The 25,452-nt window shown below is 36.2% G+C and overlaps 1 protein-coding gene across 2 annotated transcripts in view; it reads right to left on the bottom strand.

Moving 5' to 3' along the window:
- The window catches only part of LOC144965507 (uncharacterized), a 43,310-nt gene that overhangs the window by 8,752 nt on the left and 9,106 nt on the right, over positions 1-25,452 (bottom strand). For both annotated transcript variants that reach the window (XR_013644033.1, XM_078900911.1), the window contains exon 5: positions 22,786-23,008. Coding sequence is in view for 1 of the 2 variants with exons in the window: in XM_078900911.1 (XP_078757037.1) it covers positions 22,786-23,008 (223 nt within the window). In the remaining variant the exon portion in view is untranslated. The remainder of the gene's footprint in view (positions 1-22,785; positions 23,009-25,452) is intronic.

The raw sequence follows: 25,452 nt of genomic DNA, 5'->3' as shown, positions 1-25,452 counted from the left end.
GACAAACATCGATGAATAAAATGTAAAAAAAGAAACAAAATTATATATTTGGCCTCACACATGGCCATCTGGCAATCTTGTTCGCGACGACGGATGACACAAATCCTCACGCCCTTTTACAAAATTAAGGTATTGTTTCATTGTTATGTCATAGGGATAGTAGATCAACACTCTCTCTCTCTCTCTCTCTCTCTCTCTCTCTCTCTCTCTCTCTCTCTCTCTCTCTCTCTCTCTCTCTCTCTCTCTCTCTCTCAAATAAATACTAGAACTAACATAAGCCATGGTCTCACAGGACTGATTGATAATAATTCAGCAGGCATTTTTCGTGTCATTTGTATGGGATGTAGACACAAGATTACACTTCGGAAAAGTTCCAAATGATCAATATTATGTATATTTTAAAACAAATTTATAGTTGACCCTAGCCATACAGCTCTAAAACTATACAAGTTAGAACTCTTCTGTTGTCTTCATCATATTTTCTGATAATTTTGCCATAAAATTGCCAAGTTTTAATATCTAATTCCACGTATTAAGCGAGATACAGGCACAAACCAGAATAAAACGCAGAAAAAGCGTCCCATATTTTCCGTATTTTTTTCTCTTTGTGAGTCATCCAAATAAATGACATCTTTGAAACTGCATAACTTTGTTATATATTAATGGATTTTCAAAATTCAAAAAGATTTTTACTCAGTGGAGATAGGGCTTTGATTTAAGAGTAGTATTTCCTACAAAAATAGAAAACAAAATTTTTTCATTGCTACATGATGCTGGTGAAATTGAATGGTGAGAGAGAAGGATGATAATGGAAATATTATGGAATAATAATAATATAATAATGTAATATGTAATATTAGGAAGGTTGGTGTAATGATGATGATGATGATGATGACTATGATGATTACGATGTGTGTGCTAATATGTCAATATATTATGTCATGTATGTTCTTCATAATATTGTAATAGCAAGTTTACCAAATGACAAAATGTCACTATTTTGAGGACAATAAAACATATTATTATAAAACAATAGAATTACTCAATTTTTCTTCACCCACAATGTCATAGGACCTGCCACAATAATATTTTTAAAATATATCTTTTTAACAAAAAATATAAAGATCATCTTTTATTCACACTAACATAAAGGAAACAAACCTATTAATTTACCCCTAATTTTCTACACTTTCTGAACTTCAATTATGACATTTCTTCATACTAAAGCCATTACTAAGCTAAGCCTATTTTCACATGGTTGTTATTTTCCTTGGTGTTTTCAGCATAAAGCAACTTAATAATTAAGTCAATTTATTGGCTATCTGTCAAATGTCGCCTGAACATTTTTGAGATTTTTAGAGGTTCTTTCGTGTCATTTTGGCTGGATTTATATATTGTTGCACTTGTGATATTTTAATCTTTTATTTTATCAGTGAATTATCAATTTTTAATCAAGATTTCTTGTTAAATGAACATTTTTATGATATGGACTTTAAAAGAAAATTGACCTTTACCAGTCTCTTAACTTTTAGCGTCTCCCAGTGCAATGTGGAATTGTCTTTCCCCTAATATTGAAGAGAACAAATTTAAGGTTTCTTTGCACCTTATGATCTTTGCAAGTCTGAGCACTAATCCTTCGTACTAGGCCATATCGTACGTCGCCAATAGGTCTATAAATACAGCACCAGTTTGCTGTTTCCTTGCCTTCTGTGTAAGGGCAATGACCTGTTCCGTGGAGCACCTCCCTTCCCTGAAGCCCGCCTGCTCGGGTGGCAGGGCAGTGTCTTGGACCAGCCCCCCATCTATTTAATAGAATGCGCTCCAAAAATCTGTACAAGCAGCTCAGAAGTGATATGAGTCTGTAACTGTCGGCCTCCTTCGCCGGTTTCCCTGGCTTCAGGATGGCAACTATCTTAGCGTGCTTCCACATTTGTGGGAGCTTTCCTTTTGCAAGGATGTCAGACATTGCCTCTGCCAGTCAGGCCCGTACCCTGGGGCCCAGAGACGTCAACATATCAGGATATATGCCGTCAATCCCTGCTGCCGTGCGGTTTTTGACATTGCTAATGGCTGCACCTACTTCTCTGGGACTGAATGCAGGTAACAAGTCCAAAATCGTACAGTATGCCTTGCGGGCACCGCACTCAAAGGCCTAATTTGGGACCCGTTTGCTACAGTTCTTTACCAATTTCTTTATCAGTCACCAAGCGCGATGGCTGGAGTGAGAAAATCGAGACTTTCCACAGTCTCCTGCCACCGTTGCTTCCTTTCTTCTGCCAGAGACTGAAGTAGTCTATCTGATACGTCCTGGGACTGGGTCTGCTGGTACTCCTTGTACAGCTTTTCCAACTCTTCCATCCAGAGGGGGTGTAGAATTTCCATTTTCCCCATGGAATGAGCGCTCTTAACCAAAAGCCTGTTAAATCTGATTATGTTCTCGGACTTGGGAGGAATAGCAGGGCAAACTTGCTCGATGTAGGAACTGAATTCCTCCCAGTTAGCCTTCCTGAAGTTCCCTCTGCAGAGTGGGAGAGACTGCACCCTCGGAATTGTCACCCCCACTGTGACAAGGACCAGCCTGTGTTGGCTATGCGGGAAGTCGCTGAGGACTGTCCACTTCACCTGCAGCAGTTCACCATTCGCTCCTTTCATGACGAGGGTGAAGTCAGGAGTAAAATCCTTCTTATGGCGGGTAGGATCGTATACTAGGTGTAGATCGTTGTAGTCCATCAATGAGTGGAATTGTCTACCCGCCTCATTGCAGTCTCGGTAGCCCCATTCATGGTGGTGGTATTGAAGTCTCCCAGACAGATAGAAGGATGGCTACCAGTGGTGTAGTCCAAGTCTCTCTAGCTGGTTTGTAAATGTTGTGCAAATACAGCCCATCTACCTCCATGGAAATTCTATTCACCCCATTGCTGTTCGTTGCACTCTCAATGACCCTTACCTTCGAAGGCTCTTTAGCATAAACGCTAACACCTCCTTTGAGCCTCGAAGTGTCCTCAAGCTGGACCACAGTATAGCCTGGGATCTGGAATCGAGAAGATTGCGCGCCTGAATAAAGATGGATCTCCTGTATTGGGAGAATATCAACGCTATGGATGGCCAGTAGCCTTGACAAAAGCTCATTTTTTGCCATGCTCTGGCTCTCAATATTGAGGGACAATATGTGCGTCTGGTCACTAACCCAAGTATTGCATTTTCCGGTTGACGGCATATTGGAACATTCGCTTATTTCTCGACCGAGCCAACTATCCTGGAGACACGAACATGGTAGTATTTGGCTAGGTGGTCGACCGCTTCCCATTGATGAATCTGTGTCATGGGCATAAAATCATGTGAACATAGTAGTGTGGAGCCCGGGATGGCCAAGGCCATTCGGCCACCGGGTTGGATCTCCATTAGTCACATATCAGGGTAGGTCATTCAGGGGGCCCACTATAGGCTCGACATCAGGGATGGTCTCGTGATGGTCAAACGGAATTACTCCTTTGTCCCCAATATGCCTCAAGAAGGTTGGAGATCCACGGATGGTGCATCGTGGATGGCTGGCTTTAGTTTGCTGCATATGCAAATAAGAGACAGAGGGTGATAGTTCTCAGATTTTGTTTTATATCCTTTCTTTCATCACAGTGCAACAAATGCCTCTTTCCATCGACATGGAATCCTTCCCCGAGTAAGCGAAGGATGAAAAATAACTGGAAGCATTGGTGCAATTTCATCAGCAAGTTCTTTCAAGAATCTTCCAGAGATACTATCAGGCCCTGTTGCTTTGTGTGTGTATATGTTAAAGGGTAGTTTAAGTTGGGTTTTTTTTTTTGTTTTTTTTTTTAGTAACTACCCTGAACCAGGATCTCTCTACAATCAGAAATTTCTGGATTCAGATGAGGCCGAATTAATCCCCGAAGAACTAAGAAATACTGTAGTGCACTCTGTTCTAAAGTCACAACAAGATCTTGACAGCCTCAAAACTCTGTCCCAGGACCACGACCAATGGAAACAATTAACAACATGGATGGAGAGAGCAGCTATACTTATCGACCATGACTGAATCACACAATTCTCAGCAAGCGTCATTCGGACTGCAAGGCTTACTACTACTACTACTACTTTGTTGATATCTATATAAGGTAATGGGGCGTGAGTACTCTCTTTGAGCTTAGGCACAGTAACAACAGTTGTTCTCTTGTATAAATACAGAGGCAAATTGTTTATTCAAAATATTTGCTTTAGTCATTGAATCACTGTGTAATATCACACCCAATTGGTCACATTTTTTGCTCTTGATAAATGCCCAGAATTTTTTTTGGTTTAACTGATGGTTTTCTTCCAGCATTGGTGATACATGAGTTATATTCCAAGCAACATTCTGATTGTGTTTCTTTCTTAAGTTCTTAAACAAGCCCCAGTCTTCCTCAGCATTTTACTTTTTCGCTCTTCTGAATGCTCTTTTGTATTTCTAGAAAGTTGTTTTATTTTTGAGTTTATCCAATGTTGATAATAGCGCTCAGCAGTCATTTTGTGGGAAATGTGTTTTTCCACCATGTTTAGGTGTAAAATGGATAATGACATTGCCCAGGACCAGAAAATGATGTCATTATCCAGGTGTTGTTATTCCGGAGTTTTCAAGATAGCGGAAAAAGGGGGCATGGTGAGACCCATGAATACATACAGAGCACAGCGCGGAGAGAAGACAGGTTCTAATTACATAAGAATGTGTATTTCTCCTGTTTACAAAGGGTATACCAGTTACACTTTCCCTCTCCAATGTGTATTGTCATTGTTTTGATCGTAATCAATGCTCGGACGCTATTTAACAAAACTAGGAATAAATCAAGTACCAAAATGAGGAATAAATCAAGTACCAAAATGATAATTTCGGACAAGAACACAGATGCTCACATCTACTTTTAATACGTATTAATTAAAATCCATGCAATGCTGATGATGACTTGAATACCAAGGGCACCAAAATTTATAAGCATTTAAAATTAGTAGATCTACATCTTATCAAATTAAAAACAAAAACAAGACAGCAAGAACAACAAAAATAAAACAACTAGGTATTAACCACTATAATATCAAATTTGCACTGATGTTTAGGGGAAAAAAATGAAAATAACACAGTGAAAGAGGCTGTCATAGTTTTCCTGGCCATTCCAACATGTACAGTGTGTTGTTTTTTTTATTGACACATTTCAGATTTAAATAACTCCAAAGAAATGTAAGATTTAATCAAAAATCTTTTGCCATAGGTGATAAATAACAATATGAAATTGAATGTAAGCTTCAAGTTAATTATGAAAACAGACAGAATGGACGTTTCCGGTTTCACAGCTACTCAGACTAAGACGAATCTGCCAGGATGATGAGGACTTCATGGTAGAGAAGGATAAAATGCTTGACTTTTTCCGCAATCACCACTATCCTGAATACATATTAAAACAGGCGGTTGACAAAATCCAAAACATCTCTAGGGAAGCTGCCATGAAACCAGTTGATAACAGTGACAGCAAAACAGACAGACCTATCCTAGTCATCACTAATCATCCACACAACAAGGAAGTCATCAAAATTTTAAAAACTAACTACTGTCAGATTCTTCAGGAGCATGTAGAAACGAGGGATAATATATTCAACAAACTGCCTCTCTAATCGCCTTCAGGCGGGACCATAATTTGACACTGCGTGGAATCAGCGCTATTTCAGTTGGAACTCCCAAGGGACCAATAACCCTCCCTGCTCGCTACCTGCATGAGGTCATTGGAGTTCAACTGGTATTAGGCAGTGCCGTGTCCAATGGGGGAAATTATGGATATTTATGGTCTTATAATATGTCTGTATAGCGGGAAAACAATAACAGACTCTTTCACTTTATTATTTTGATTTGAAAAATCAGTTGTCTTTCTAAACATCAGTGAAAATTTGACATTCTTGTGGTTAATAGTTTTCTTTAGATATCACAAATTGTTGATCTAATTTTAAGTGCTTGTAAATTATGGTGCACTTAAATAAAAAATTTGTTATTCAAAACTCAGCGGCAGTATCTCAAGAATTTTAATAAATATCAAAAGTAAATATATGCATCTATGGTCCTGTGCAATATTATCATATTGGCAGTTGATTTTCTTGATTTATTCATGGTTTTGTAAGTTCTGTATATTGTTTTTTATCAATTCCGTCCCTCTCAAACAGTTGTGTTGATCATAACAGTAAACTGATATGATTTATGTCTTTATGTGGAAAAATAACTCATAAAGATAATATTTTATTGACCAGTAAAGACTAAAAACCAATATTGTGTATGATGTCAATATTTCAATTTACTATCAATCTGCCTATAAAGTATGACTTCTTTACAAGAAAAAAATCAATTACCCAACAAGGTTACTGGACATGCTACAAATATTGCAGTATCAATCATCAATTACAACTAACACTAAGCACTGGTACTGTTAAATTAAATGATTTGCTCAAACAGACGGACATAGTATGGGGACAAAAGAGGATTCAAAATTATGAGGGCATATAGTTTATTCCAAGTAGCAACGTTTTTCTCCTTATTGACCAACTACATTCAAAACGAACACACTGTCCATACAGGTTATATAGAATCATCTCCTTTCCTCCAAGAATACACATTTAGTCATTGTCTTATAAAGTCATCTGATATACCATTGAACTCCAGTCAGTCAAATTTAGAGATAAAACAATTGAATAACAACCAGAGTCAAATCAGATAACACCACAGGCATACCACAGCAAGATCATTTAATTTTTGGGAAATCACTGCCATATATATCTGGACGCTTCAGTCTATAAAAAGTTAACACATTCACTTGTGCACAAAAGGAGAACTTGAACTTACATTATATTACTTATTCAACATGCAAGAATACCCTAAACATTGACACCTATATGACACTATAAAGTCGGCATTTCCTGAGACAACCACACAAAAGCAGTACCATATACATCTTCAAATTATAATGCCTAACAGTCATTAAAAAATATATAATTTTGACTTGAATCGTAAGGGATTTAAGTATAGAAAAAAGTTATCAAGCCATTAAAAAGTTGGCTTTCAAATGTGCCCAAAACTCATAATATTTAAATCAGTTAAATGCTTAAAAAATAATATTAGTATTATTTTCGTCTAATGGTTTATATTTTATTCCTAAACTGATATTTGGACATAATTAATGGCATGGAATACTATGGGAGAGAAAATAAGGATCTCACCAAGTCATGCCAAATAAGAAATTTACAATAAAAAATAAAAGGTTTTACTGCCCGGACAACAAAACTTGGCATGTGTAAAGATCATGATTTTTACTTTATAATGATGCTTGTTTCAATCATTTTCTGCAGCTGGGAATTAAATTATTGATATGCAAATTACAACAAATTAATTTCATTGATAGCTCAAAAACCACTAAATTGACACCTCTCTTATGAGCAGCCTTAAGAGGATACATTATTATCAACCATGGCATATGATGAAAGAAACCTTTGCTTTGCTTGTGGTGAGGGAACAATTTTCATATTTGTGTTAGCAACTGAGCAATACCATGAAATATTGCAACTATTAATTACCATCAGCGGCATCACAGATTCCTACTGACCGCTACCTGTTACACCCATGGGCTGACCCCACTAATGGGGTCAGGTTGACCTAGCACTGAAATACCGCTCAGAGGGGAAAATGCCACGCAGTGTCCACTCCGGATATATTGCAACACCTTGGGATCAGCGAAAATGTTGTAATTAACCGAAGTTGCAATTAACCAAAGTTGAGTTTCCTGTCCACTAATGCAACATTTTATACATTTATGGATAATCGCAACACCTTGGGATCAGCGAAAATGTTGTGATTGACCGAAGTTGCAATTAACCAAAGTTGAGTTTCCTGTCCACTAATGCAACATTTTATACATTTATGGTAAACTCAAACCAGTTGTTGTAAAAATTGAGTCCACCACAGACTGATCAATTTGATTGGAATAAAAAATATATGGCAGCCATGTCTAGATTTTGACAAGCAAAAGCAGCTTTGAGGCAAGCCAACATCTTAAGATTGGATTCACTTTCAATTTTTGTTCTCAACATAAATTGTAAGAGTCCAAGAGATTAGCTGTGATGAGAGACAATAAGCTCTCACCAAACCTGTTGGTCACAATGCACCGTTGTCAATCACAATACAAAAGATATCATCGCTCAGTCTCTCCTCACAACTGCTGTCATCATCTAACTGTTGTCTAAACCACGCCCAGCCCACTCGACTCATATCAAATGGTCACAGATGACAGCACAAACCCAAACTGTAAAGCCCTGAACCCTTTTGTCTTTTTTGCATTATACCCCGCCCACTCTCGATTCTTCAACGTGTTATGATTTCACCCATAATGAAATCTAATCATGAGTTTTTATTTGATCGATTACTTGAATTTGCCTCTTTTTGATTTTGAAGGATACAAATTGTTGCGATTAACCAAAGTTTGTTGCAATTAACCAGTGACTTTTAAATAGAAATAATTCAGTTTCTTGAGAATGAGAAATGTTGTGATTAACTGAAAGTCGCAATTAACTGAGTTGCAATTATCCGGAGTGGACTGTACTAGTAAGGAGCCACTTGACGATGGAAATGGGTGGTAATCAACGTAAGACAGAGGCTTGTGGACGTTTCAGGTGCTGGACATGCCCACACTTATTCGTGAAAAATTCCATCAAATTCCCAGATAAAGTGTGGTACATCCGACATGCATTCATTCACCTGCACAGATAGTAACCGTAATCGTTACACTATAATCTGCAAACATTGCCACAGGACCACCACTGCAATGGGTCCAGTCATCGAGGTTTGCATGACATCCAAATTGCCGTCCTTCAGTTCTGTCACACCACTAAACAACATAGGAAATATAGGGAGGCAGGACTGATACTAAAACTAAACACCCTTTCACCTCACGGCATGAACTCGAGACTGGACCTAATTTAAAAATTATACTACTTTTGTCTCTTGCCCCCCCCCCCCCCCCCCCCCCCGGCCATCCATCATCTTTTCAGTATCATTACTACTATGACTACTACTACTACTACTACTGTTGCGTCTGCTGCTGCTACTGCCACTATTGATTATACTTAGACCGACATCCCTTAGTTTTTGTATTTATTTCCAATTCCATTGTATATATTTTCCAACAATAGTCTACACGTTTTCATATTTCACTTTCTAAACTGCATTACACAGTTCCTCTCCGCCTCCCCTCTTTTCACTTAATCAATTGCGCACCTTTTAGAAATATCTATTGTTCTATTTTAATTTGTGCTTCCTTACAAAGGAGCATCCTATTTTCTGCCCATCAATGTTTTGTTTATTCATCTTAACAACGCCACTACCACATCATCTCATTCATCCTGTTTGTTGATAAAGTGGAAACCCGAAACATTCTAACTCCTTTCACAATTAAATTGAAGCTTACATTCAATTTCACATTGTTATTTTTTCTTCGAGCCTCGAGCAGCTACATTTACATTGCCATAGGTGAAGTATTTATTTAATTTTTGATTGATATAAGCTTTTACACTGTGCGCCCTTTGGTAGCTGAGTTATGATGCCATAAGTAGAAAAGGGTAATTTTTAAATAAATCATAATTTTTAATCAGACACGTTTCAGGTTTGAATACCCCAATTTATATATGCATGCGTGTGTGTTTAACACGGCGAATAAAACTAACTTAATTTTTGACTCTTTAGTTTTTGCTTTGATCTTGCTGTATCCCCCGTACCACCCACTGTGCATCTTCCCCTGTCGCCCATTCCACTCCCCTGATCACAGCCAAATCACTGATAACAGGGAACTTCACCTGTCACAAGTGATTAATTACCTGCACATTCAGTCAGTTGAAACAAGGGGAGGTAAGTGATGTCCGAAAACAAGGGTGATATTGTCAAAAATGCATAAGAAATGCACTCCTTACATTATTTAATACTGGAAACCTATGTGTCACACACAATTTCTTCTTAGTTTTTTTATATTTTAAATTTCTGTCGTAATTATATATATTTTTGTGAAGTGCCAATTGGATTATAAAGCAGATAAGAATATTTCAAATTAGTGAGTGAAATTGTTCTGTCCACCGTATATCATTGATTAAAATATTTTTAAAACATGTTTTGTCACCATGAGGGTCATATTTTCTTACACCCTAAAATAATTCAATAAATTTGCAATTAGTATGTCCATGAAGTACGCTTAATTCACACACAATAAAAAAGTTATGATTATTTAAAATCTGGGCAATCCGTTGTGTGAAATAACATTATCATTTTTGGTTGAGTGATTTTATTTTTTTATATTAATTTTATTTGTGGTACTGAAATAATTTTTTTTGTACTTCAGACAAGGATGGAACATTCTCTTGAAACTCATATAACAAAACTAAATAATCTATGTAGACTTTGTGGCAAAAGATGTTTGAAAAGAGGAGGTGGGAGAAGCAACTTAAAAAGATAAAGAAAAAATTGCATGACATGAAAGAATGTAAAGAAAGTATCATCGGACCAGTTAGAAAAGCAATACAACATGTTTTAGATCAGAATAAAATTGTCAGACAAGCATTTCAAGATGGCCACTTCATTGCCAATCACTGCCACAAATACATAAAGAAAGTAATCTACAGACACCTTGCAAAGACAGCTATACATGCAGTTAGTACAAACACCCAAAGAGACACCCTAATCATGAAAATAATTCAACTTGAGATCAAATAAAATACTTTAAATGACAGCTACAGAGATGTACAAAAATTAGTATCACATTCAAATCCCATGTCATCAGAAGAAATTAAAAGAGCAGAGGAAGCCGTCGCAAGGTATTTGCAGAATTAAAGAGAAGCATTCCCTCACTCAATTACCCCCAAATTACATATATTGGAAATGCACTGCATTGACTGGTTGAAGCAATATAAGATACGGTTAGGATTCCATGGCGAGCAAGGTGGTGAACTGCTCCATTCTAGCATAGGGAAGATTGATAAAAGAGCAGGAGGACTTCGAAGCGAAAAAGCAAAATTGTCTTTCACAATGGAAACGTCATTGCTTCAAGTTGAACCAGACGTCAGTAGTCACTTACTTCAGAAGGGCCCTGAATAATAATCCTAAATATTAGAATGATATCTCTCCTTTCTGGTTGGTGTTGAAAATAGATGAGAAACTATTGTTAAACTTGTTTATATAATGGTGTTGCTTGTATTGTGATTAGACATGAAACTTTGTTAGTTGTGATGTGTGAAAATAGAAGAGAGAGTGATAGAAATATTTCTTAGTAAATTTAGTACTGACAATGTGATCGGGAACGTGACAGACCATAGAATTTATATTAATTAATGAAATATGTCATCAAGTGAATCTTATTCATAAGGAATGATTGGATATCAGTTTTATAAGACACACACTAACACGTACCTTCCAGTCATCTACTGTGACTGGCTAATTTGTGGACAGGATACTGGTGGATTTGATAAGGAGTTACCACAATATCAAGAACTCTCACAGGACTGCCAGGTCTGAACAGGCCATAAAACTTACATACACTTTTTCCTCATTCTCTCCAGCTTCTGATTATTGCAAAATTATTTGCCTGTACGGTGACTTATGCTATTTATTCACATGTTTCTTACCAATTATAGTTATGATCTTGCATTGAATTATAGTACAACTCATGGAGAGTGGCGTTGCAAAACCATTAGGTTCATAGCCATACAAATGGTATGACAATATTCTTTACATTATGAAGAACAAGAATATATGCATAAGAAAAAGTTACGTCAACGGATTATTGAGCAACGATTATTTGAAAATATCAATAAAATGCAGAATCGGAGAGAAAAAATACAGGTAGCGAAAATGCTGATGCCGGTAATATGATGAGTCATCAACCTGTCACAACTTAATTACCCTCCCACCGGTGGAGCGCTGGCTCAAACTAAAATTTCGAGTTTTAGTCGCCATGGTTTGGTAATTCCGTTTAAACAATAATGTAGAAGTTGATCATCATTATACTTGAAATATTTTATTAATAGCTCCTTTTGTCATAAAGTTGAGCACTATTATTTCATGGTTTTTGTTTTTATAATTAATTATATATCACTGCATGGAATCAGCGCTTTTCCAGATGGAACTCCCAAGGGGCCAGTAACCCTCCCTGATAGCTACTTCTTCCATTAAGGCCAAAGCTGAAGATTGTATGGTCATCTTTTCAGTAACAGAGGTTTTAGAGGGACCGATTTTTTGAAGTCATCAGTCAAAAGGACTTGTTTACAAGTGGCTGGTAGGGAGTTCCAAAGTCGGATGGTGGAGGGGAAGAAAGAGTAAAGATCATAGTTTGTTCTTGAGTGGGGGAGTTAAAAATTAATTGCTGAGTTTCTTGTTTTGTTCTTGCTCCATTTCAAATTGCTAGTTGGAATTTCGAGTTTTCCGTTTTAAGCTTTGTGGAATACGAGGACTTTGTTGATGTCTTTCGTGTAGCGGTTTCCATTGGAGATCGTTCATGAGCTGAGTTACGCTCATATCCCTTTCATAGTTTCCACTGACAAATCTGGCTGCCCGACATTGGACTCTAGTTCATTGATTTCTTGTGATGTGTGTGGGTCCCACACTGAGCTGCTATATTCCAGTATGGGCCTGACATATGCTTCATAGCATTTCTTTTTCACAAATTGGTAGCAGTGGTGGATTTATCTGCTGAGGAAGGCTGTGATTCTACTCGCCTTAGTAGCTATGTTGGCAATATGTCTTCCACTTCATATTACTGTCCAGGGTCGCGTCAAGGTACTTTGCATTCTCCACATATTGTAGGGCTTCATTATGGATTTCATAGTTGAAGTTGATTATGTTTTTCTTTTTGTTCGTCACCCTGAGGACATGACACTTTTTGGGGTGGGATTCCATTTTCCATCTTGCCTCTCAGCACTGCAATGTATTTAGATCTTGCTGTAGTATGACAGTATCGTCCCCATTTTTTTATTTCTCTGTACAAAAGGTTGTCATCTGTGAACAATTTCAATGTGGACCCCGGATGTAGACCTTCTGACATGAAATTGATGTAAATTTAGAAAGAGGAGTGGCCCGAGAACAGTGCCTTGCAGTATTCCTGACTCAACTCTTGTCGTGTTTGACTCTTTACCTTTGACAATTACTTTTTAGATTCTGTTACCCAGAAAGGATTCAATCCAGCTGGTGTCATTGTTAGCAATCCCGTACTGTTTAATTTTAAGAAGCAGACTTCTGTGATGGATTTTGTCGAAAGCTTTTGAGAAGTCCAATAGAATTGCATCTGTCTGTCCTCAATTTTCCAGTGTTTGCAAGGTTGATGGCAGTTGTGTCTCACATGATCGGCGAGCTCGAAATCCATGCTGAGCGTCAGGGAGGATGTTGTTTTCTTCCAGGTTGTCACAGTAACAATTATTCAAATTTATTTTATTAAAATTTTATTATAGTAAGAATTGAATTCATCTCACTCCAGTTATATTTCGGTAGGCTTAGAAAAACTTTACCGTCTAATATTAGATCATCTTTCCTTTAATAGGCTTCTCTTTGAATTCATTTTAAATTAGTGAATACTTTTTGTTCTACCTTCTGTCACGTAGCCGCTTATTATAGAAGCTGATAGGTCTAATCTTCCTCACTCACTTCTCTCTATAACCCTGACGGCCATACTATTCCACTCCTCATATTATCTATATTTTCGAGATTTATATCTTACTCTTGAGACTTTGTGGGGCACTTCACTAGCATTGATTTCTGCCATCAAAATCACTGTCAAGAATTTATCAAGCCTGAGCCCGTCGCAGGAATAACTGCAACGACTATCAAACTGGAAGTGGAACCGCACAGGTCTGCCCGCAATATCGATCATTATTATCATCTCATCAAGATTGCATGAGATACGTAATATCAATATATTCCCATTTGTAACTGTGATCACCATTCATTTATCAGCAGACTCATTTAATAAAATTTCATCTTTCTTTTCATATAATCTTAATCAATTCGTCATTTGTTCTTCATTTTAAAGTAACTAGTAAATTATAGGGGCCTTATTCATCACATCTTTATTTTATGCATGTAGTCGAGTTAGCTGCTTGAGCACTCATTTAGACCATGGCATTTTGGAGGGGAAACATATAAAGAATTGAATTTATTTAGTTACATATATCTATTTCAATCAAACTTTAAAGTTTAAATTGTAAAACTCTTAATTGCCCCATTTGATCAAATTTTAATTGAACTCCCTATTTACAGAGTTGCCTTAAATTCTTTTTTTCTCATTCCTTTGTTTAAATTGAATAGCAATTTATCCATTCATTCCTTTATTTAAATTGAATAGCATTTTACTCATTCATTCCTTCATTTATATAATCATTCATTCATCTGTTCATTCACCTATTTATAAATTATTCATTCATTCAATCAATCATTCATTCGTTCATCTGTGCATTCGTTTATTCACTAATTTATCCAATCTTTCATACATTTATTCCTCCATTCATTCGTTCATTTATACATTCATTCATTCATCTAATTCATTCATTCATTCCTTGTCCACTTTGTTATTGTATCACTCCTTTCATTTTGTTGTTTGCCTCATTCATGAATTGTTTTCAATATGTTTACATTCCATAATGATTCATTCACCTATCATCCTATCACTGATTGTTGTGAAGACATTTTATAACTATTGTAAAACTTATCGACGTTTTATTGTTTTGTATTTCAGACATCACCCTTGAACACACTTCACTGTCTACTTACAATTGTTGGACAACCATCAAACAAGAGAGAGGTCTCAGCTACAAATTGAGTTGGTAAACATATCCTTCCTATAGACGTCGTGATTTGTTTTGCATTGTGATTTGTTTTAGATACATTTTGACATTTTTACTGTTACTGAAAACCACTTATATATTATGTTCTAAAAGAATGAGTCTTTAAAAATAAAAAACTGCGGTCATGTTTTATCTTTTTACGTCATAATGTTGCAATATTATTTTCATATTTTGTTGTTGTTAAATTGAATTCGTATCACGTTTCCTTCACACTTGTCTCACTGTAATATGTTTTGTTTTATATCACTGTAAAGTGCTTAGAGCCTGTGACAACGGGGTAAAGCGCTATATAAATGCCATTTATTATTATTATTATTATTATTATTATTATTATTATTATTATTATAGTTAGTGAAAGATAACTTGGGATTATTTTGTCATCCTATCATTGTTGTCACACTCTAGTATATTAGTGCCATTGCGAATAATTGTACACAAACTAACGACGAGTCACACACATTGGTAATAAACTTTTCGTAGTAACATAGTTTAGAGTACACGCGATTGACACATTGTTAGTGACACAAGTCCTAATAACTCTGCATTGTATTGACACATTGCTTTATAAGATATAACGATAAAAGGCATCAAATTCAACATATATAATAAGTTGAAATAAGAGAGAGATTTCTAAAAATTGAACAGTTCATTCCCGTAAGTGTAAATAAATAAAACAGCCAGTAACAGTATCCTGTCAATATATTTAAAATATCGTAATTGATTTATTGCAACATGGAAGTATATGAAAGTCTCGCAGAAGAACTTGAAAATACCCTAGGAAAGAATATTTTCATGCTGCGAAGAAAAAGTAAAAGAAGAACATGAAGAAAGAATTTGTAGATAAGAAAAAGACCATGAAGAAAGAATACGTAGAGAAGAACGAGAAGAAAGAGCCCAAGAAAGGGAACTGAAAAGACAGATAACTCTAGCAGAAGAAACCAAAAGGACCCAAATGATGCTGGAAATTGACAAAACAAAAAAATGGTCATGAAAGAAAACATAATAATGGTGACGAGTTTCTCATGAAAATTCCGTGCTTGCCTACCTACGATGAACGCTCAGACTGTCTAGAATCCTTTCTACACCGATTCAAAGTTCAGGCTAAAGGTTATCTTTGCCGGAAAGCAAATGGGCCACAGCCTTAACTACTGGTCTGGAGAACCTATGAAAGTCTTCTATACCTTAACAACTGAAGATGCAGATAACTATGGCAAAATTAAAGACAATCTACTAAAAAGATTTCGATTAACGGAAGATAGTTACAAGGAAAGGTTTCACACTGCAAAACCTGAAAGTGGAGAAGACTTTAATACATTCGTGAACCGATTTACTCAATTTTTAAACCGATGGCTTGAGTTGGCAAACGTAAAACAAGACGACTTTGCTGGCCATTATTATCTAACACTGAAGAATCGAATCTATCAAGCTTGCAACCAAGATTTAGTCGCATTCTTTAAAGAAAGAAAGCCAGAAAACTTGGATTTACTCAATTTTTAAACCGATGGCTTGAGTTGGCAAACGTAAAACAATACGACTTTGCAGGCCTTTATTATCTAACACTGAAGAATCGAATCTATCAAGCTTGCAACCCAGATTTAGTTGCATTCTTTAAAGAAAGAAAACCAGAAAACTTGGACAAATTAAAAATCTACGCAGAAAACTTTAACAGCGCACATCCCTTGACACCCCTTGGCAGAACAATGAAGGAGCCATACTACGCTGCCGTTGCTCAGAGTCCATGTACACCTAAAGTTAAGTACCAAATGGGGGAATGATGAGGTGGTTGTTGCAGTAGTAGTGGAAATCATGCTGATGTAGTGGTGGTTGTAGTAGTAGTGATGGTTGTAGTAGTAGTGGTGGTGATGACTTGGTCATGATTATAGTGAAAATAATATATTACTGCTGGTTGTAGTAATGGTGGTCGGGTTGATTGTGATGATGTGGCAGTGGTAGTTGTTGTAGTATTGGTGGTATTGATGGTGTCGTGGTGGTGATAATGCTTATAGTAGTGGTGCTAGTAATGGTGATATTGCGAAAAATAATGTTCTAGTCAACATTAAGTGGTGGGTGAGAGAGAGAGAGAGAGAGAGAGAGAGAGAGAGAGAGAGAGAGAGAGAGAGAGAGAGAGAGAGAGAGAGAGAGAGAGATAGAGAGAGAGATGAAGAGAGAGAGAGAGAGATGAAGAGAGAGAGAGAGAGAGAGAGAGAGAGAGAGAGAGAGAGAGAGAGAGAGAGAGAGAATGGGAGACATTTTTTAGAAGTCTGCAAGGTTAACACAAGATAATAATAATATGCCCATAATGCACAAAGTACAAGTCCAACTCTTAGAAATTGGGCAAGTCCATTTTGTTTTACTACGAAAGGGTTGAATAGGATATTATTCGACAATTACTGGATCCAAAGTATTTTCCATAATTTTTTTTTTTTTAAAGTTATTCAGTAATATGAAAATCATAAGAAAGAGGACCTTTATTTATTGTGTAAATTCAATAAAAGAAACGTTTTACTTTATCACAACAACCAGAATATGCCATAGGTATCCTATCAACCCCCTGGCATTAATAGGCTCGCCATGTCTTGTGCTCATATAACTGAGCGATGTGCCTCAATATGGGTGGTTGAAAGGGGGGACATAAGCCTTACTTTCCTACTTTTATATATTTTTATGGGGGTTTTTTTTTTTTCTTTTTTCTTTTTTTGATGGATGGAGTGATTTTTTCATGTCCAACAGGAAAAGGACTTATGCTAGACGTCTAAAATTTGAAAATAGAGAGTACATCTTAATAATTTACACTGTCAACTTTGAAATTTCATCTTCAAATACGTATTGAAAACAGTCACAAAAATTATGTGATCTTTACCAGTTTTATAAATGGGTCAAAGTCAAAAGCTGGCATGAGGTTAGATTGACCTCTTTTCTAATAGTATGCCAAGTTTCATTCATTTTTAACAAAGGGTCCCCCCCCGATATTATTATAGTCCGTTCCAAGTACCGTGTGCACGGAATATTGCAAATTCTTCGAAAAGTTAAGAAATGTGGAGCCATGATTTTTTGCATGCAGGCTTGTATTTTAAGTCACAAAAATAGGCCCTATCAGCAGGCCATTTCTGGGAGAGAGTGCATCGCTCAATGGTTTGGTGGTGGTGGATGCGGTAATAGTAGTGATTATGGTGTGGTGGTGGTTGTAGAAGTGGTGATAATGATGATGATTGGTGGTGGTGGTTGAAGTGGCTGTGGAAGTGGTGTATTTTTAGATCCAGACTGGGATTTTTTTTTTCAAGTCGAAGTTAATTCGGAGTTTTGGCATCTCAGGCAAACAGAAAAAATGGCAAAGTCTATTCTGGTTTGACAAAAAGCCGGCCTGCCCACAATAGTATATCCCTGAGGTAGAGAATAATGGACTGTCTGATTTCAGACAATTGCCTGAGAGTTTACAGCTCTGCTTTAAATATCGCAAAATGTGGATCTAATTTCAAGTGCTTGTAAATTTTGGTGCAGTTAAATAAAAAATTTGTTATTCAAAACTCATCAGCAGTATCTCATGAGTTTTAATAAATATCTAAAGTACATATGTGACCCTCCGCCTCGAAACGGTATTAAGTCGGATTTTTCAATTTTTGGTTTTTGGTACCCAATCACAGCTTATTTTATGCTTTAAAATTTGATACCAAATTTATACAATTCTGATTATTTATTGTCTAGATATGACCGTTTGAAGTAGGGAGAGCGTGAAAACCAAGTTTTAAGAAAATCGACTTTGAAGTGAGGCACCGTTTTCACGCACAGTTAAATCAATGGGCAAAGATAACTCCTTAGATAAGGACATCGAAAATTTGGCGAGAATAGTGAAATTTGGCATGAGCTTAGCTTATACATTTAATAATGTACATACAAAATTTTGAAACAATCCAATTATTACTTTTGTAGTTATTCATTATTATGTAAGATGTTCTTAAAACAAATAAAACACTGGGGAAAAAACGCCGACAATTGCTCACTTTTTCAAGAATTTTTGATATTTAAATAAAGAATCAATGAAATAAGAATTATTAATGTGAAATTTTGTCTTATTTAATAGAGAAAATATGATTTCAAAATGCCAAAAGTTAAAGAAGGTTGAAATTTGAAAGTACAGTTTTGATACTACGTGAAGCCGGGTGGGCAGGGAAAGAATTATCAAGAAAGAGGATTAGAGAGGAAGAGAGAGAATGAGAGAGTAAAATACACACACACACGCACGCACACACACACACACACACAGACACACGTGTGTGTGTGTGTGTGTGAGAGAGAGGGAGAGAGAGAGAGAGAGAGAGAGAGAGAGAGAGAGAGAGAGAGAGAGAGAGAGAGAGAGAGAGAAAGAGAGAGATACAGAGAAAAAGAGGAGCGAGAGGGGGAGGGGAGAGAGACTGCTTGTGTTAAGAGGATGCGAGGGAAATATAATAAAGATAGAAACCTGTATAAGTGTATGTGTGTGTGTGTGTGTGTGTGTTTGTGTGTGTTAAAGAAACAAAAGGGAGACGGAGACAGTGAGGTAGACATGAAGAAAGGGATTGGAGGCGGAGCAAAGAATTGTAGGGATAGTTTAAAGAAAGCATTTTGTTACAAAGTAAGTCACAGTCAATCAACTGGAAACATATTGACCAATGAGATTGCAATTAAAGAAATGGGCTGGTCAAATCAATCATTGCATTGTTTCCTTTTTGAGTTAGATGACAGCTTGAGGAGGAATGGGTGGGACTTATTGTGTAGTGACTTACATGAAAACATGTTATTGAATCTCTCAAGTTTTCCTTAGCGTTCCACCACATTGTTCATTGTCTAAAAAGACCCCCCCCCCCCCTTTCTTTCAGTATACAAAGAAAGCACGACAAAACGAACATCCATCTCTCTCTCTCTCTCTCTCTCTCTCTCCCTCTCTCTCCTCTTCATCTACCTATCTATCTATCTATCCATCTACCTATCTATCTATCTATCTATCTATCTACATATCTCTCTCTCCCCTTCATCTACCTATCTATCTATCTATCTATCTATCTGTCTGTCTGTTTGTCTGTCTATCTATCTATCTTGCTATCTATCTATCTATCTATCTATCTATCTATCTATCTATCTATCTATCTATCTATCTATCTATCTATCTATCTATCTATCTATCTACATATCTATTTATCCATTAATAGGTTTGTCTGTCTGTCTGTTTATCTATCCATTTCATTTTTTAGTTACAGTTCATTAATTGTTGAAGGCTCTATCTATTATTCTGCTTTTGTACTTACAATTAAATGTTTATCCTACAACAATCTCTGTAAGTGTAAGATTAGGCAACTGTTGTCCTATTAAGTCTTAGCATATCCTATAATTTCATGAATAATTAAAGAGGGACAAAGGAGGACCCCCACCTCAATCATTACCCAATGCAGCTAGACAGAGATATAAAAGCACTTGGTGTGTATCAAAATGCACAAACACACACGTATGTAACACATGCATGCTGACGTCATGAAGCATCGCCCGAGCATTATGGCCTACAGCCACAGCGCATGTGATGAGCGTTGACCAATCAGAATCATTCATTGTAAGGTTATCAGGGAAAACCTAGACTTGTTTACAGTTTTTAAAGTTCATTATTGGTTGAACCATGAAATTGTGGAAAAAGTCATGCCTTCTCTGAGATAGATAAAGACACGCCCTTTGCTGTGATATCTTACATCTTATTGGTGGAGAAAAAGACTCGGTATTACTAAGCTTTGGAAAGGGTGGCTCTCTGAGAGAAAGTCAACTCTCGTTTTGAATGTGTCACTGATAGTTGCATTTTTAAACTTGAAATTTATATAACTTATCGTCAATGTTTATGTTGAATTATTATGTTTTCATGTAGAAAAGTGATTGTAGTTTCTGAAACAACCAAAAACTGAAATTTGATAATTTTGACCATTTCCACTTTAAAACCGGTTTTCTTCGTTTTCCAAATCCCGACTTAATACCGGTTCGAGGCGGAGGGTCACATATATGCATCTATGTTCCTGTGCATTATTATCATATTGGCAGTTCATTTTCTTGATTTATTCTTGGTTTTGTTAGTTCTGTATGTTTTTTGTTTTTTTTACCATTTCCGTTGTATTGGGATAACATTACACTGATATGATTTATGTCATTAAGTGGTAAAATAACTCATGAGAATAAACATTTGGATAAGATTTTATTGACCAGTAAAAACTAAAAGCCAATATTGTGTACGCTTTCAATACCTCAATTTGCTAGCAATTCTATAAAGTATGGCTTCTTTACAAGAACAAAATCAATCACCCAACAATGTTACTGGACATGCTCCAAATATTGCTGTATCAATCATCAATTACAACTAATACTAGGCACTGGAACGGTTAAATCAAATTATTTACTCAAACAAATGCTCAAACTGACACAGTACGTGGTCAAAAGAGGATTCAGCATTATGAGAGCATATAGAATTTCCAAGTAGCGATCTCTTTCTCCTAATTGACCAACTTCATCCAAAACGAACCACTATCCATACAGTCATCTCATTTCCTCCAAAAACACAAATTGTCATTGTCTTATAAAGTCTTAAGATATACCATTAACTCGAGTCAGTCAAATTTAGAGATAAAACAATTGAATAACAATCAGAATCAAATCAGTACAACACTACAGGTATACCACAGCAAGGTCATTTAATTTATGGGAAATCACTGCCATATATATCCGGTCATATCAGTCTATAAAAAGTTAACTCATTCACTTGTGCACAAAAGGAGAGCTTGCACTTACAATGTATTACATATTCAACGTGCAAAAATATGAGTACTTGAGATGGATTTCAATGACCCAAATTGAGTCTTCAGTGAAGTACATAAAGCAATCTAGAACACCAGGCCAATCAATACAGAGACAGTAAATGAAACAATCAAACATTGACACCTATGCTTATTTCAATCAATTTTGCTGATGTGAATTAAACTATTAATATGCATATTACTACAAATGAATTTCATAAGTACCTCAAAAATCACTAAATTGACACCTCTCTTATGAGCAACCTTATGAGTATGAGGATATATTATTATCAACCATGGCATACGATGAAAGAAACCCTTGCTTTGGTTGTGGGTGAGGGAACAATTTTCATATTCATGTTCAAAACTGAGTAATACCATGAAATATTGCAACAATTAATTACCATTAGTGGCATCACAGACTCCCCCTGACTGTTACCTGTTCCATCCAGGCGTTATATAAATTCATTTTATTATATTATATTATCTAAAAAATAGGCTTTATAACAACAAGCAATAATCATTTTATATAATTATTTCGCATTATTACTTTCAAAAAATGTTAATATTAATTTAATAATTTATTTATTTTGCAATCTTTTCAATTTTTAATTAAAAGTAACAGTTTTTACTATTTTAAAGTGTTGAAATGATTCATATTATAAAGCGCGACTCTGGTTATGGAGCTGCTCCTTTTTTATATATACATCCTATTTCCATTGTATTTTTATCTTATTGTGTAAATTATAACACGTCTGTACAAAAATATCCTTTTTGGGATGCAATAAAGTATTATTATTATTATCATCATTATTATTAAAAAGAATTTCTACTTTTATATTCACTTTTCAGATATATTGACTGAAAATTCTACAATGTTTAATTTCCAGAAAAAGGGCATCCCTGCAAAATATTCTATATTTCTATTGAGGATTACCATAAAAATATTCATAAACTGGAGGACATGAGAACCTCTTAACTTTAACTTCTATGGCATTGTATGATTTACAGCTATGCCATAAGGGCCAATTCTTAATTTTTCATTAAAAAAACAAACTTGTTTTAGAAATGAGTTATTGAAATAAGATTATAATCTTACACTGCATTGTCGATTATGGTTGACGGTACATTAAGGGGAAGAGTCAGGTCTGCGAAAGAGCCAGACTGAAGAGTGCTGTATGATGCTGTAGGCTCCTCCTCAACAGCTGGCTGTGGCAATGAAGTGAAATAGTTTTTGACACAATCACTGAACAACTCCTGTCCAAAGCCGTGGGTGTAGAATTCCAGACAAAATGGAATCAAATCTTGTAAAGACCTCAAACCTGTGAAATGTTAAATGTCAACAGCAATTGGTACATACAATAGAGAAAAAAACTCTAGACACATTTGTCCCTCTCCTTCCCTTTCAAACTAATCAAAGAACACCACTGGTCAACTGAGACATCTGGCGCCATTCTGTCTGACCTGACGTCATAAAAACCGTCATCAAATTTCACGAAACTGTGTGTCAAAAGATGTGAAAAAATGACAAAAGACAATCATGATTTTGAGAAAAATGTTAAGACACTGTAAATTCAGTAGAAGATTTCTGAGAAGTGCCCTAAATCCCGGAATTCTGTGGGTCCGCGGAAGATTATCATCACTGATAACATGCACACCAAACCCTATGAGGAAGCTTGGCCAGTTCCCTGTCAGACAATCTAACCAAATTTAGAAGCTTATTGGGCCTCAAGATGGTATTAAAAGATGGCACTGCAGATGAAATATTTAAAACCATTAAAGTTGAGAAACAGGAAAATGAGTAGAAGGACCGAAGCAAATCAGTATCATCCCAGCTGTAGAAAGCTGTAGTAAGAATATGCAGAGAGTGCTTCAACAATTCTTATTAAAGACAATAGCTATCGCCGTTCCTGAAGTGTGAAATGAACAAAAGCAATTGCTTTACCGATTCAAACGAGCGTGGCTCAGCGGTACAGTCTTTGCTTCGTACCCAAAAGGTACAGAGTTCGAATATCCACTTTGTTGTGTGGCCTTGAGCAAGTCACCTCATCCTAGTTCAGTTTGCTATTTATTTATTTGTGGCACAAACATGTTTTAAATGCTTCATTGATTAAGTTATCGGGAAAGTTTTCAAAGTGCTTTCCAGGAACTCGAGGTAAGGGGTTGAAGTAGATAAAATGGATAAACTGAGCTAGGGCGAGGTGACTTGCTCAAGGCCACACAGCCCAGTGGTTGGTACTTGAACCCTGTACCTTTCAGGTAAGAAGTAAAGACCATACCACTGAGCCACGCTGGCCCCTATCAACTAAAAGTTTCACCCATACACCAGCACAAGATCGCACTAAGAGGAATAGACTCAAATTATATGTTTAAAAAAAAAACAAAATAAATAACAGTACATAACACAGAGATTATTTAGAAGACAAAAAATATCACTCCCAAAACTCTAACTATACATTGACTGTTTCCATCCCAGTCAAGGTCAGGTCAAAACCAAGTAATCTCATTCCTGCCCACTATGGAACCCCACCCACAGCAAAAACATCAGCTTTCGTGAATCGGATCAATTTGATTATATAAATCCAACTCATAGGATTTGTTTTATTTACTTGTCCTTTTAAATACCCCATTAACCTTTACCGCCACTCGTGGGTCTATTAGACCCACCCCAAGTACATATTCTGTCATTGTGTCTTTGAATGAGTAAATAAAAACTTGAAACTCTAGATATGCTTCCTTCAACCATTTTTTGTTATGTGGATTGAGTTGTTTTTTTAATTTTCATGGAAATTGTATTTTATATGAATTTTTTTCACAACCCTATAAAATTCTTTAGCGCGGCCACTCGCGGGGTCTGTTAGACCCGGTAACGCACAAAGAGAGTTTTATTCCTCATGCCCCATTCGCCACTCGCGTGGTCTTTCAGACCCGCCGACAAGCGAAGAGAGGAATACGTTCGCCACCCGCGTGCCCAACGTGTCACTTACTTACGTATCAACTATGGTTGCCAATTTGGCATTCTTTTTGCCAAAAGCAAAATTTATAGATATTTTGTATAAGTCTATTGGAATAGTGGCAAGGAGAATGTCTTAATAGATTACTATTTACACAGATGTTTCTGTATTTACAATACAACAGAGTGATCAACGCAATACTAATTTATAGTGCACTTTCTGACTTTGGTATCAATTGGTTGTAATGGGTTATTTTTGAACGTCGATTTTGGCATGATTCCACAAAATAATCTTGTTGTGTCCTAAAAGAATGCGCCGAGTCATGACCTGACCTAGCCGTGTGTAGTCTATGTCATGTGTACTCATGACCTTTTCTACTCGTTTTGCCCGCGACAGTTTACAAATATAGAGCAGTAAAGTTAGGTGCCCCAAACGTAAACAATAACAAGTTGCTAGTGATTTCCGTTAGGGACCGGAATAATTTACGCACAATATAGGTCTCCCAATTTTGTAGTTTGAGTTGTAGGCAATACACTTTCAGTATTGAAAATATGTTTACATAAAATCTAACAGTTGCAGAAATAATAATATAAGGCTAAATTATTATGAAAATCAGGCTCCGAATAATTCTCGTTTTGTTCACACCAGCGCAATAATTTGCTCTGGTCTAAAAATAGATAGACTGTAACTTTTGATAAATTTTAGAAAATTTTACCTTTTGTTCCATAAAATATCCATATCTAGACATTATTTGATGCATGATCGAGTATTTATGAATATGTGTTTCTTTTGCCACCTAACAGCCAAATTTT

This window comes from Berghia stephanieae, chromosome 2, assembly GCF_034508935.2.
Source record: "Berghia stephanieae isolate SIO BIC M18660-M18661 chromosome 2, UCSD_Bste_1.3, whole genome shotgun sequence".
NCBI lineage: Eukaryota > Metazoa > Mollusca > Gastropoda > Nudibranchia > Aeolidiidae > Berghia > Berghia stephanieae.
The sequence above is the reverse complement of the archived record's forward strand: the minus strand, read 5'-3'. Positions and strand labels throughout refer to the sequence as shown.